This window comes from Schistocerca americana, chromosome 1 (assembly GCF_021461395.2).
Source record: "Schistocerca americana isolate TAMUIC-IGC-003095 chromosome 1, iqSchAmer2.1, whole genome shotgun sequence".
In the NCBI taxonomy this organism is placed as follows: domain Eukaryota; kingdom Metazoa; phylum Arthropoda; class Insecta; order Orthoptera; family Acrididae; genus Schistocerca; species Schistocerca americana.
In genome coordinates, this window is record NC_060119.1 from 1,088,698,361 (window position 1) to 1,088,714,151 (window position 15,791).

The 15,791-nt window shown below is 42.3% G+C and overlaps 1 protein-coding gene across 2 annotated transcripts in view; it reads right to left on the reverse strand.

The window, feature by feature from the left end:
* Positions 1-5,319, reverse strand: part of LOC124550343 — a 59,082-nt gene extending 53,763 nt beyond the window's left edge. For both annotated transcript variants that reach the window (XM_047125306.1, XM_047125305.1), the window contains exon 1: positions 5,195-5,319. In XM_047125306.1, coding sequence (XP_046981262.1) covers positions 5,195-5,261 — 67 coding nt within the window. In that variant the 5' untranslated portion in view covers positions 5,262-5,319. The remainder of the gene's footprint in view (positions 1-5,194) is intronic.
* Positions 5,320-15,791: the final 10,472 nt, after the last annotated feature.

Sequence of the window (15,791 nt, forward strand, 5' to 3'; positions counted from 1 at the left end):
GATTTTTCATTATTGTCCAAAAAATTGGATCGTGCAATGTTTTTTAACTTCAAAAACCTTTAACAATCTTTTATGAAATGTCGATACTTAAAATGTGTATTTGCAATGAAAACCAGAATTTTGTGTGAAGTATGCAATTAGAAACTAGAAGACGTGCATTTTTCTTAAAAAAATGATGGTTAAGTATGAGTTAATTCACACACATTTGATGGATTTCATATTTGAAAGAATTAGGTATTCATATGGAACAAAAAAATTGTGAACCACAACGGTTTTCGAATAGCTGCCCGACGGCACGCATGACTCTACACATTACGCCACCGATTAATTAATTAGCCCTCCCTTATACTTAACACATGGCGTTTTTCGAAAACCTTTAAAGCTGATTTTTCTCTGCAATCTTGTGAAAAACATTAAGAACAACTAGTTTCTACCTATTAAGCGTGTTCCGCGCTCGTGTTTCACTATGAAGTAGGAAGGAGTGTCATCTATTTTTCACTGTACGTATGAACAGCAAGACAATCGGAGCACAAGGAGCGCTGACAGGGATTGTGGCTGTATACCGTTTTTGAAATAAAAATTACGTCGCTAAAGTATGATTAAGAAATCTTTGATGGCTGTTAAGGCATCAGAATGTCTTAAAGTTTCATTTATAGTGACATAACAATAAGATATCTAATACGTAAGTTGGATCTACTTCAAAGAGCGGAACAACACCAGGGTACGAGTGCTACGGCTGCTGACCAATCATCGCGTTTGAGTTTGTTTGCACCAGATTCGTTCTTACGATGAACGAAATATACATACGAAGCAAATAGCACTTGTTTTGTCATTATCCTTCTGTTTCTTCTCTTCACTATCTAACTGCTATTTTCTATAAATCTATTAATTGCGTCTTCCCATTTTTTTGTTATTGCTTGTGCTCCATTCGAAGTAAACATCCAGATGTCATTGCACATCATAAAGCAGATGTGCTTGTACTGCCACCGAAACCATGAAGTGCACTGAAGTGTGTGCCATCGAAAATTATGGAATCCCCTTTGTCATCGTTCACTAAAAAGAAGTATTATCCCGTAAGCTGGCCCCCTGAATTCCTGTAACAATCTCAGGGAAACCGGTGTTAAGGTACTTTGTGCTACAGTGATGATATGTGATTTGAAAGTAGCTCTCCAAAACTACTTCTGGGTAAGAAAGGGATGTCTGCCTGCACAAAACAGTTACTGCTGGTTATCTTCTAATTTAGTAGCAGTGGATGTGGAACAGTGCTGCGTACCTTTTTTGCGAAAGACTTCTATAAACAGCGACATATGTTATCTCCAACCATCCCTCTTCTAAGGACCTCGAATTCTAATACGAAAGCATTTAAAGAGATTATGTCTTGATAGATGAAAAAAGTTACGGGTTAAGAATGGCCAAAATGAAACGGTAGAATAGATACTATTAAGCCGCACAAGAAGTTTTGAGTGAGATAGAATAACAAGACAGTGTTTGTGCGACACTCTCACAAGTGAGAAGAAGGGAGGACAGTCATCAGACAGTGAAACCGTTTGACAAATCATGTACAGCGCTGTATCGACACCAAGGAGCAGTTCTTTCCATTTGGATATGGAAAATAGATTACAGAAGAAGCTGGGTGTAACACTTACGTAGAAATTAAAAGTTTGGGAAAAATTGGAGGACAGCATCAAAACACACGAAAGACTCAGGAACTGAAGATGAAAAGATTATTTACTGCCAAACTTACAAATATTTTCTTGGTTAGTTTTGTTTTAGCCACTCCGCATTAACCATACAGTGGTCATTGACGTACTACCACTGCTTGAAATCCTTCTTTTGCTGTATTGAAGCATTTGTGAAATATCAGTAGTGTACAATTTAACTTGGACATTTTGTATATCGAAAAATACACTATCCTTTTGCCTTACCGATTATAGGCACATGTAATCCTCGTACTGCTAACCATTTCCAGTCCATAATAACATACATAACCTACATGCTGAAAACTCCCCGAACTGGTCACTTACTTGCGAATGTACTTTGTATCCTGTTAATCTGCCGGTAGATTTTCCTCCCTTCACGGATGCATTGCTGGAACAGTCAACTACCCAAATGCGCCTTACTTACTACAACCATTATCTCTGGTCTCTAAGATACAGCTACTTGTTGCCTGAATGTGCTTCATACTTTATCTATTATTATTATTGCTGTTATTATTAATTTTTGTTTTCTTCATCTATATCTACGCAAGGCACCTTAGAGTGGCGAAACCATAATGTGTACCACAGTCCACTCCTTTCTTTAGTATTTTGATCGCGAACGTTGCATGGGAAGAACGATTACTGGGAAATTTCTGAGTGTTACTTAATATCTTGAATTTTACCTTCACGGTCTTCTCGCGATGTATAAGCAGAAGGAAGTAATATATCGTTAGATTCTCGTAGGAACTTATGCTCTTGGAATTTTAACAGTAAACAACACAGTGATAGAAAATGCTTTTCTTATGGCGTCTGCCACTCGATTGGGCTTGAGCATCTCCATGCCGCTTCCGTGCTTACTAAACGAATCTGTGACGAAACGCACTGTCCTTTTTCGCACCTTATATATTTCATCTACGACTGCCACCATGCAGGCATCCCAAATTGATGACTGTTACTCAAGTATCGGTCGAACCAGTGCTCTGCAAGCTACTTCCTTCGTTGATGGACAATACTTTCTAAGGATTCTTCCAATGAATCTCAGTTTGACATCCGATTAATTTTACGTGACCGTTCCACATTAAATCGCTCTCAGATATTTAATGGACGTAACTTCGTCGAGTGATTGCTCGGCAGTCCTGTAAAGAAACAATAATGTGTCTTTCTGTCTATTTGTGCATAATATGTTTCAGTTGCTTATGTCGAGGTCAACTGCCAACCCTTGCACCGAGCGCCGATCCTTGGCAGCTCGTCCTTCATTTCTCTACATTTTGCTTCCTTTGTGACTTGTATATGTACAACAGCGTCATCGGGAAACAGCCTCAATGACTATCTGTTATTAGTAACTATTATTAACAGAGTCATAAACTGTTGTTTAGTTTACTTATAACTTACATCTTTTATGTTATTACAGTAGCACAATTTATGAAGATAACGTATTCAGCGGTAACGTGTAGTCCCTCGGCAATCATCTGGCAGGTGAAAATACCAGGTGTACCGGTATGAAATGAGCGTTAAGATACAAATGTGTCGATAGGGAACATTTGTTGTGAATGAGCCTTAATTTTTTTTGTTTGGTTGGTATCACATTTGTCAAAGATATTTAGTATAAATCAAGTCATGTAACAAAGAACATCATATGTTTTCATCGTGTTAACAATGTCGATTTTGTACCAGAAAGTGATGATTTGCAGAAAGCATTAATTTTTTGTATTCATTTGAAAAAAAAAGTGCTGCAGAGTGGCATCGAATGCCTGTCGAGTCATTTGGTGATCATGCTCTATCGGAAGCAACATGCACAAGATGGTTTCAACGGTTCAGAAACAATTATTTTCATGTAAGAAATGAAGAACGTGGAAGACCACCAAAAAAGTCCGAAGACGCCGAATTGTAAGCAATATTGGATGAAGATGATACTTTGAGTCAGAAGCAAATGGCAGCAACGCTAAATGTTGCACAACAAACAATTTCTGACCGTTTGAAACTTATGGGAAAGATCCAAAAGTGTGGGAAATGGGTGCCACATTAAACTGAATGAAAGACAGATGGAAAACCGAAAAACCATTTGTCAAATTTTGCTTCAAAGACATAAAAGAAAATCAATTTTGCATCGAATTGTTACTGGCGATGAAAAATGGATTTATTTTACGAATCCTAAACGGTAAAAATCATGGGTCGATCCGGGACAACCACCAACATCGACTGCAAAACCAGATCGATTCGGCAAGAAGACAATTCTCTGTGTTTGGTGGGATCAGAAAGGTGTGGTGTATCATGAGCTTCTAAGACCCGGTGAAACTGTGAATACTAATCGCTACAGACAACGAATGACCAATTTGAATTATGCATTGATCGAAAAAAGACCAAAATGGACCAGAGGACATGGAAAAGTATTTTTTTTTACACGACAATGCACCTGCACACAAAACAAAACTGGTTCAGCATACAATCAAAACACTTGGCTGGGAGCTGCTACTCCGCCGTATTCACCAGACTTGGCCCCTACCATTTGTTTTCATCAATAGGACACGCATTGGCTGAAGAACACTTTTATTCCTACAGAGAAGTCGAAAATTGGGTGTCTGATTGGTTTGCTTCAAAAGACGAACATTTCAAATGGCGTGGTGTCCAGAAATTGCCAGAAAGGTGCTCAAAATGTATAGAAAGCAATTGTCAGTACTTTGAATAAAATGTTTTTACTTTTCAATTCAAAATTAGTGTTTCATTTTCACAAAAAAAACGCTCGTTTCATACTGGTACACTTGGTAAATAGTTTTAATCTGATAATTTCAAATATGCTGGGTGTTAAGGGTACAAGTAGAGCTAAGGGGAGATATTTTGATCAGTGGTACCTTAATATGTACCCACGCCAGTGTGTTAGTTGTTTTCTCTGCATCTGACAGTCTTCTTGCAAACACATCGTATAATTTAGTACGTGATGTTTTGTGCACAGTTGTACCGGCACAACTAAGTGGATTACGCCTGTCAGTATAGATCAACCATGTTGTGGCCACACGTCCACACCTCAACACCTGATCTGCTGTCCACGGGAAAAGAAAGCGTTGATGTCCTTGTCGCATATACTTGGAGGTACTAACCAATCTAAAAACGTATCACTCCTAACAGCTACAGTTATTAGTCTGAAAATGAATTAAATACTGATGTAATATTCAGTACGCTGTCCTCAGTCAAAAATGGTTCAAATAGCTCTGAGCACTATGGGAGGTCATCACTCCACTAAAACTTAGATCTACTTAAACCTAACTAACCTAAGGACATCACACACATCCATGCCCGAGGCAGCATTCGAACCTGCGACCGTAGCGGTCACGCGGTTCCACACTGAAGCGCCTAGAACCGCACGGCCACACCGGCCGGCTGTCCTCAGTCACCAATAAAAGTATATGCCAATACCCGGTATGAAAGATGACCTCCTCCTGAGTGATACGAGAGAGCCGAGTGGAAATGTTTCCAGCATCATTAATAGAGCAGCCACTGACCTGCTTGCGCGGCGGTGGCCAGACACAGCGCCGACAGACAGCACAGGGCGCCCAAGGCGGCCGCCATCCCTGGCCTGTGACGGGCGGAGAGTGCGGCCGGCGTGCCTGCCTGCGTTGTGCAAGCTCGGGTCATACCGTCCGCCACGCCGTGTTTTATAGCGACGCCATGCCGCGCCACGTCATGGCGCCCAGATCACTGCTACATGACAGCACTTCACAGGCGCCGCAGACCTCGCTGCCCTGCTTCCACCTTTGTATCGTCGTCACCAGCATTACAGCCTTCGAGAAACGCAGAATTAACCCTTCGTTCTGGAGCGTCCGCAGTAATTAAAGTTCGTAGCAAATAAGAGTTTGTGATGAACCGCAGTCTGAATACTTACCTTGCCGTGCAACTGAGATTGGGAGGAGCACACCACAGAACTGCAGAAACGCCTTAACAAATCTGCAATTGCAATTCGAGTGTTAGCTGACATAGGCGACATACAAAAAGAAAAAGCTTGCATACATTGCCTACTTTCATTCCATAATGTCATATGGTATAATATTTTGGGGTAACTCTTCAAATCAAACAAAAGATTTCAGAGTCCAAAAGCGTGTAATACGTATCAAAAAAAAAAAAAAAATGTTCAAATGGTTCTGAGCACTATGGGACTTACGTTCTGAGGTCATCAGTCCCCTATAACTTAGAACTACTTAAATCCAACTAACCTTAGGACATCACACACATCCATGCCCGAGGCATGATTCGAACCTGCGACCGTAGCATTCTCGCAGTTCCATACTGTAGCTCCTAGAACCGCTCGGCCACTACGGCCGGCGTAATACGTATCATTTGTGGAGTAAATCTACGGACGTCCTGTATAAAACCTCTTCAAAGAACTGGGTATACTAACTACTGCCTCTCAGTATATTTACTTCTTAATGAAATTTGTCCTAAATAATATATCTCTTTTTCCAACAAACAGCTCAGTTCATACATACAATACCAGGAACAAAAATGATCTGCACAAGGACTTAAAAGCACTTACTTTAGTTCAAAAAAGCGTCCACTACTCAGCAAACATAAAAAATTTAATCATACAATGAAGGCTTTCACGATCGGATGATACTGTTGTCGATAATTCTTCCGGGTTATATGGCCGTGGTCCATGGAATTCTTCTATTCCTAACGTTTCGTACAATACTACGTTAGACATCCTCAGAGGTATGGCTGGCAGGACTCAGCAGGACCAGCCATACCTCTGAGGAGGTCCAACGTAGTATTGGACGATACGTTAGGAATAGAAGAATTCCATGGACCATGGCCATATAACCCGGAAGAATTATCAACAACAATAAAAAATTTAGTTACAAATAAAGATCAGTTCAGAAGGAGCCTGAAAGGCTTACTAGTGGCCAACTCCTTCTACTCCCTTGACTAATTTTTTAATAGAAGCAAATGATGTATATATTCATACTATTAGTATTGTTATTTCAGCTTAAAAAAAATAAATATTGACATGTTCCACATCCACGAGGATCTCTTCAGCATGGATATATGAAACGAAAAACTAATCTAATCTAATCTAAGATATTCAGCTGCACCTACGGTTGAAGTTTTGGAACTACGCATGAGGCACTTCTGGTTAACTGAGTGGATAAGTAAGAAATTATGTAAAGTCCAAAGCAGTTCCACTCTGGATCATCGCACAGGTTTAATCTGTCAGGAAGTGACTTCCTGAGTTATCTTTACGGTGTGTTTACAGGCTATCTGATGGTTTTGCTACCTGTATCATTTCAGCCGTTCCTCCACGACAGATGTCTTGGTTGGTTTACAGTGGGCCAATTAAATACGATGATTTTTCTGCCGCTAGTTGCTCTCAACACAAATGTTAGTGATAATGAGTAGTTTCAGTGTTTAACACCCAATTGATATCGACGTCATTATAGACGTGTACATTTTTCACTGGGAGAACGATCAATGAGCAGTCAGTTGTCGCGCCGTTGAAGCGATTTTTATAATATGCGAAATAATTTGGGAAAATTAGGTAAACTATGAACCACACTGGTCTGCCAGGGATTTTAAGGCCACCCCTCGAGACAACGAGTCACCCTGTCGTAATATTTCGAAACTTCTCGGCAATTTCTCACACTTCCAACCTAAATGTAACTGGCTATTGGGTCCAACTATGTAGACATTTCATTCATTTTCTACATGCAATGGCAAATGATTTTGAAACTTCCTGGCAGATTAAAACTGTCTGCCCGACCGAGACTCGAACTCAGGACCTTTGCCTTTCGCGGGCAAGTGCTCTACCATCTGAGCTACCGAAGCACGACTCACGCCCGGTCCGTACAGCTTTACTTCTGCCAGTATCTCGTCTACTACCTTCCAAACCTTACAGAAGCTCTCCTGCGAACCTGCAGAACTAGCACTCCTGAAAGAAAGGATACTGCGGAGACATGGCCTAGCCACATCCTGGGGGATGTTTCCAGAATGAGATTTTCACTCTGCAGCGGAGTGTGCGCTGATATGAAACTTCCTGGCAGATTAAAACTGTGTGCCCAACCGAGACTCGAACTCGGGACCTTTGCCTTTCGCGGGCAATTCTGCAAATGATTTTCCCAATTCCCACTCCAAACTTCAAAGCACTTTCGAATTTTCTTGACATCATCACTTCAGCTGTTCCGAGATCGTCTTGGTGTTTCCTTTCTTTCTTTTTTGTTTCAGGGCACTATTACTCACAATCTGAAAGATCCATTCGTCTTTTGTCCGACCCTACAGGCAAAAATCAAAATCATTAAGGTCTGGGTATTTTGGTGACCATGAAACGTGATCATTTCTGCCGATTTACTTTTGGGTGGAATGTAAGGTTTTCATGATGTACCACGTGACGACTAGAATATGAACAGATTCCGGCTTGCTGGAAGAGTATATCCATCCCAAAGGAACGCCTTCCTATAATCCTGGAGACTCGTTTGCTAGTCTCGATGACATGCTGTAACGCAGCAGGTCCAATCGACTGATTGTCCATAATTGTCTATCATACTATACCCCAGATTTACGGAGAGGCATTTTTGAAGTTGTGTCTCCTCAGAAAACTGTCTGTTTTCATTAGTAAACATTAATGAAATTAATCGGTAATTCTAAATTCACCAATGATAAAATTTCTATCGTCTACTATTGTCTTCTTCTCCCCTCTCCCCCAAGTTATTGAGGTGATGACTCTACTGAAATTGTAAAGGGCGGAGGTCGTGCATACGTAATGTCTGACATTACTGTCTTTTTGTGTAGGATTACTGATACGTCTAGAAATTCTGCATGTGGTTGCTGAAAGACTACCTTGTACCTACTGAATAACGTCTTTTACTTCACCCACACGCAGTTCATCTGCACTTTCGGATGAAACGTGCCTACAGACACGCCACACACGTACGAATTAGCGAAACTGCGAGTTGACAGTGTTAAATCTGGTATTCTGCGTTTAGATTACAAAACTCGTATCCAAATATCATAGCAGCATAGTCAACATTTGTGAATACGTGTGACGTATTTAAATGATACAATATAATTGACCAACAAATGGTCCTGACAATCAGTTGAACTCAAGCACAATGACACAAGTTGAACTTTAAAACAAATAAGACGACTGATGAAGAAACCCAAAGCAAGTGCAATACCTACACGTATAAAGGAAACTTATCTTTGGATCCATGTGTATCTAGCTACACAATAAATATTGGATATCTACATCTACATCATGATGATGTAGACGTAAAGGTACTGTGCACCAAGCACATCGTAACTCCTTCACATACGGACCTGTCATCAGAGAACAATCAATGGACTCCCTGCAACGTCCTGTGTCATCCCACACTGTTAGTCGGAAATTAGTATCAGCTTTACTAGGGACCTACCGTCCCCTGTGCCTACCGTCCCATGCATCTACCGTCCCCTGTGCCTACCATCCCCAGTGCTTACCGTCCCCTGTGCCTACCATCCCTTGTGCCTACCATCCCCTGTGCCTACTGTCCCCTGCATCTACTGCCCCTGTGCCTACCGTCCCCTTTGCGTACTGTTCCCTGTGCCTACCGTCCCCTGTGCCTACTGTCCCCTGCGCCTACCATCCCCTGTGCCTACTGTACCCTGTGCCTACCATCCCTTGTGCCTACTGTCCCCTGCACCTACCGTCCCCTGTGCTTACCATCCCCTGCATCTAGTGTCCCCTTGCCTACTGTCCCCTGTGCCTACTGTTCCCTGTGCCTACCATCCCCTGTGCCTACTGTACCCTGTGCCTACCATCCCCTGTGCCTACTGTCCCCTGCGCCTACCATCCCCTGTGCTTACTGTCCGCTGCATCTACTGTCCCCTGTGCCTACCGTCCCCAGCGCCTACTGTCCCCAGCGCCTACCATCCCCAGCGCCTACTATCCTCTGCATCCTGTTAGCATGACAACACAAAAAGTCGTTTTTGAAGTGGTGCCGTGACCACGAAGTGGTGCTGCACTCTTCCAGATAACCGTCGTCGGCGAGTGGAGCTGCAACGTGGAAGGAGATCCCATTCGTCCTGTTTTTAGCAAGATCCCACGTTTGTCCTCGACACGACATTTTCAGGACAATCTGGAACGTCAACTCCGCCCAGTAGTATCATCCATTACATCAGGGACCAGTTACAACAGTTCTGGACCAGCTTGCCTCAGGAGAGGATTCGAGGCTTTATAACACCCAACCCAATAGAATCATCACATACATCCAGACCAGAGGCATGCAATGTCGTCTCATACGGCCAAATTTTTTTGTAAATTTGTAATCACTGATCAATATCATACATCCTCTCAACGAGTGAAGTTTCATTTCCTTCTTCCCTTCTGGGAGCTTCACTTTTGTTTGTCATGTAATAAATCTACTTTGCTAAATGCTGACAAAACGCAGGAAACGACTCCTCAGAGCATAAGGAGCAAAGAAGCTCTCTGGACATTCGGCAGGAATTGCATTCCAAGGGGGGTTCACATACTTTGCTAATAAGTGATCTTTGATAGTATACGCTGCAAAGAGAAGTGGAAATGTTCTGTTCGTCTTTTAGCTCCGCACTGAACAGGTGGTCGCCAACAATCCCAGCCCACGCTTAGGGGCTCAAACCTTGCTGACGCTTCGCTGCCACCACACTTGGTGGATCGTTCGTGTATCATTCTCCGAAAAAATGAACATAGTTTATGTAGTATAATTTATCAGAGAGTTAAAACTACGAGCTGTAGTTCTTTTAAAGAGAACACGATTTTCTCTCTCATGTATCTCATGTATTTAAACCAACTGTTTCTGTCAGTTTTAGTAATGGAGCTAAGTAATGTTTAAAGTTTTAGCCTTGGATGTAAGTTGATCTACACAATTGGCTGCACTGAGATGGATGTTCTGGTGGCGGGATGTTCATTTAATTGAGGTGCTTAAACGAGTGCCCCTTTTTCTGACTGCACGACTCAGTGCGCCCTGTGAAAGACCTGTAGACGAGATCTAAAGGTGCTGGTGCCACGGGGCGACAAGCTTCAGCGATGCACTGTCGTCTGGGGTTGTGAGCTCGGTGTCATAAACACCATTCATTAGAGAAGCTCACAAAAAAGTCGTGTCATCCTTTCGGTATTCGTGAAGCATCAGCAACATGTTAACGTACTCGTTTGTGCCATTTTTATCCCATTTTAATGTCAGTGACAGACCGAACTTCGTTTACTTACTTCCAGAATGCTGGATGGCAATAGGCAGCAATTTACTATGATTTAGTAAAATGTAAGTGGTGACCTGGGTCCGACTTTAGTTCATTATCAAGCTATCCACATAAGTCTTACCATAACTCCACAATGCGTGTACGCTGACCGCATAGCTTGTATGAGTAGCTAAGTGGAAGGTACTACTTGCATACGAGACTCTTGTGCAGCAAAACAGGCTCGTCTGCGCTTTAATTTCTACGACAGCACAAATAGTTGAATGTGAGGTCCGGCAGTTATTCAAAACACCGTTTTTTCTCGGTACCCAAACATGTTTCGGCACCACTGTGCCATCATCAGTGGCTTTTCGTTTTTATTTATGTGAACATTTTTGTCAAATGATTATGAAATTATGTGCATCTTTAGTTCAAACACTAGATCGTTTCCTTTTGTAAATACCTTTACATTTGGTGTGCATGAATTTTCTGGATCACTTGTGTGTTAATTCCTACAGGTAGCTTGTCCTCTGCAACCGAACGATGTTGATGAGAAAGTTTTTTCTGGGAGTTTAAGACCTGCAATAGCAGAAGGAAAACAGGTCTTAAACGAATACACTACACTGCAAGGGGACACTATTTAATACATTAAAGGAACTTTACAGATGAAATGAGCACAAACAGATTAAGTCAACACACACGAAAAATAGATACACTAAAATCTGCAAAGACGCACCATTTACACACAAAAGGAATACCGTATAAAAGACAAAACACAGAGCTTAGAAGCGCACAGAATACACACACACACACGCACACACACACACACACACACACACACACACGCACACACACACACACACAAAGATAAAATGCAAACAAAATTCAAATTTGGCGCCGAACTCTGGTGAACAAATGAACACTGACTGGGCTGGGACACACACCAAATCACTGATTTGGTGAGGCGAAAAGTGTTTTACTAGGTCATTTGGTTAAAATACTTGTTATAGTTACGTGTGCATCACAACACCTCAGCATGATGAAGAGAATGGAAGTGCTTGCCACATGAAAACGTAAGGAAAACCGAATATAGGCGCGAAAGCATAGCAACAAACTAAATTACATTCTACAGGATAGGTGAACTCCCATCAAAAAACTTTCCCATCAACATCGTTTGGTTGCAGATGACAAGCTACATGTAGTAATTAACACCCAAGTGATCCAGAAAATTCATGCACACCAAATGTAAAGGTATTTACAAAAGGAAACGATCTAGTGTTTGAACTAAAGATGCAGATAATTTTATAATCATTTGACAAAAATATTCACATTACAGAATAAATAAAAACGAAAAGCCACTGATGATGGCACAGGGGCGCCGAAACATCTTTGGGTCCTGAGAAAAAACGGTGTTTTGCTTAACTGGAGGACCTCACATCTAACAATTTTAACTGTGAACACGGCCAACTAAGGAGCTGCAAATCAAAATGATGAATATAGCTAAAATATTTTCCGTTCTGCACTCAGCACTGGACTGTCGTATGGAAATAGCACCTTGTACTTGCCACTATCACAAGCAATGTAGCGAGCGTGTACGCGTTGTCGTGTTATGGTAGGACTTATGTAGATGGCTTGATAATGCATTAAGGTCCGAAACTGGTAGCCATTTAAATAAAAACAAACTTCTGTTCAACTTCGACGGTTTTGGACTTTCATCGAACTTTGTTTGTTTGTGCATACCGGCCTGCTTCGCTTACAGCGCTGTAAGAATATATTCTACATGGCTGCAAGCTGCGCATCGATGAAGCTTGTTGTTTCAATGCATCCTTTCATGTTAGATCATCATACTTATATACAACTGCGTAGCACGCATATTGCAACGACGCAAAAGCGTCGGGACGTCAATGCGTAACTTTCAATTTACTGCCCGCAACCACTACTGACAATTTCTTACATTACATAATGGCCGAGCGTGAATTTCTCAGGTGTTTACCATCGGCCAGTAACGGAAAATTTATTAGTTGCCGTAAAAGTTAACGTGCAAACGAGCCCCCACTGATATCTGCATACTGTTGTAGGATATTACTATTCTCATTAATCAACTCCATTCGAAAAAATTGCTTTCGCAACACATAACGTGAGGATTTAATTGTTTGGTGGTCTCTAATTTGTTATGCTGGATCGGTAGTTTTGAAATATTCACACTCTTTTCACCTGCAGCTTCGACTCATTTTTCGACCGTGGCCAAGATTGTTCCTCTCTGTGTCCGCTGGAGAAACAGCTCCTCATTATCCTGTCAAATGTACAATTTTAACGCAATCGGTTGGGCTTTTTGTAGGGTTTTCCTTTTTTTAAATTTCGTCGCTGTTCTAATCATCGGACGAGTCAGTTGGGATCGAGAATGACTGGTTGGTAATGAAATAAAAGTAGAACGAAGGTTGGAACTTAAATAGTGGCAACTATTAATTCACAACCGATACAAAAGACTTACATGTTTGCATCTGTTACTGTCCTTCGAAGTGGTCACCGATGTTGTGTAGAACCCGTTGCCAGCGATGTGGAAGGCGTAGTATACCGTTAGTAGAGCCTGTTCTGTTGATGGTGCGAATGGAGCGGTCTACTGCCTGTCAAATCTCTAGAACAGTTCTGAAGCGAATGCCACGAAATGGTTCCTTCATCATCGGAATCAAATCAAAGGCACAAGGACTTAAGTCCGGGGAGTATGGTGGATGGTACAGTAATTCCCAGTTCCATCGACAGAACAGACCATCCACAGCTTGCGCTGTATGCTCCCACGCATTGTCGTGCAAAATGATGGGTGGGTCGCGCAGAAACTGTCGCCGCTTCTTTCACAAAGCTGGTCGCAGGTGATGCTCCAAAAACGAACAGTAATACTGTGCATTGACGGTCTGCCGTGGAGGAACGTAATACGTTAGGATAATATCAACACAGTCGTACGCGAGAATCACCGTAACTTTCACAATACTGGGGATCTGACGCACTTTCGACTTTCGCGGCGACCTATAATGACGTCATTTGTTGGATTTACGTTTCAGTTTCGGCTTCGTGGCATTCGCTTCAGAACTGTTCCAGAGATTCGACAGGCAGTAGACCGCTCCATTCGCACCATCAACAAAACAGGCTCTGCTAACGGTATACTACGCCTTCCACAACGCTGGCAACGGGTTCTACACAACACTGGTGACTACTTTGAAGGACAGTAACAGGTGCAAACATGTAACTCTTTTGTATCGGTTGTGAATAAATAGTTGCCCTTGTATATGTCCTCTGCCGACTTCACTACATAACGCGTTCACTGGGTACATGCTCTCCCGATTATTGCACACAGCTGGAGGCACTAGAAGCCTGTCAATTGTACACAAACTTCCTTATACCCTGTTCCGAAACCATTTAGTTGATTTACTCGGGGACAATAGGTTCGCTCTGTGGCAGAGCTGAGTACAACTGTCAATGAAATACTGAGATATACCCTATATAAATTTATCGCATTTTTCCTTCAACCAGCACCTAATTGTTTTGTGTTAACTATGTTGTCCGACGTTTTTGGACTTTAGATGTTGACAGCGACATAGATATCGAAAATTCAACAGTTGGGTTACTTGTTGCACGAAATCTAGGAAGATGAGAGAATTTGTATTGACAAAAAGAAATGACTCATGCTGAAATGACGGAAGCTGTCGTTGAAAATACAAGGAATACGTTCCCGGATTTATTGAGTCTTTCGTAAGTAATGCAGATGTCTGAAACTGACTGGCGTGTTTATAATTACGCACTCATACTTCATAATGGTTCATTTTCACCTTTACCATATGGGTACCTCGACAATCGACCTTGAAGTTTCGAAACGTGTTCAAAGTTTACTGTGCTTTACAGAACAACTTGTGATAACCTTGTTGAAGCGTGAAAGGGAATAAAAATTACACACTCCCTTTCCTTACAGGTTCTTGATCATGTCACAAAAATGCATGTTTCTAGTCATCCAAAGTCCGAAGGTCTTGCTCTCTGTACCTCCAGCGTCGCTTAACACTACAGAAATGTATTTCTTGTGAACAGCTCCTAGACCTTTGTACCACATTCCTTTTAACTCCCAATGCACAGTCATTGTGCTACAAGAACTCACGAGTGATTACTTCCACGGATTTCGTTAGATTTTTTACAGCCACCCTCACCAATATTCGGCGGCCCTAGTCCGTCAGCACACACGAGATCTTCCTGGTCTTGGTTTAGCTGTCGTTGTTACTTCGCTTTTCCACTTCACGGTCACATACTCCACAGTCGATATGGCCAGCTTTTGAAGGGCTGAAAAGTCCCTGATGGATTTGTTACTTGAGGGACGTGTAATGACTAGTCCACATCGAATTGACTGAAGTCTCGTGACCGGCCCATTCTCATATTACCTTTTCTCCACAGACTACACAGTACTCAACGTCTCTTTATTTTTACTGGCAAGTCAACCTCTCATGACTTTCTTTCTTTCTTTCGCTTACGCCATAGCCCCGCAGCGATCGCAGGGTCGGCGTGGTTACAGCGGATTTGGCAATGTTAGTACTAGGGATGGCCGGATGCCCTTCCTGCCGCCACCCCGCACCCCCCCAGGACGGAATCAGTGTACCCCAACTGTCTGCGTTGGGTGTAAAGCGTGAAATAGTGCGGACGCGTCTCAAATATCTGCGACGCGTGTAACTGAGGCGGAACGTGGGGACCAGCCCGGTTTTCACCTAGCGGGATGTGGATAACCGCCTAAAAACCACATCCAGGCTGGCCAGCACACAGGCCCTCGCCGTTAATCCGCCGGGCGGATTCGATCCGGAGCCAGCGCGCCTAACCGAGTCCAGGAAGCAGCGCGTTAGCGCTCTTTTTTTTTTTTTTTTTTTTTTTTTTTTTTTTATAGGAAAATATTTCTGT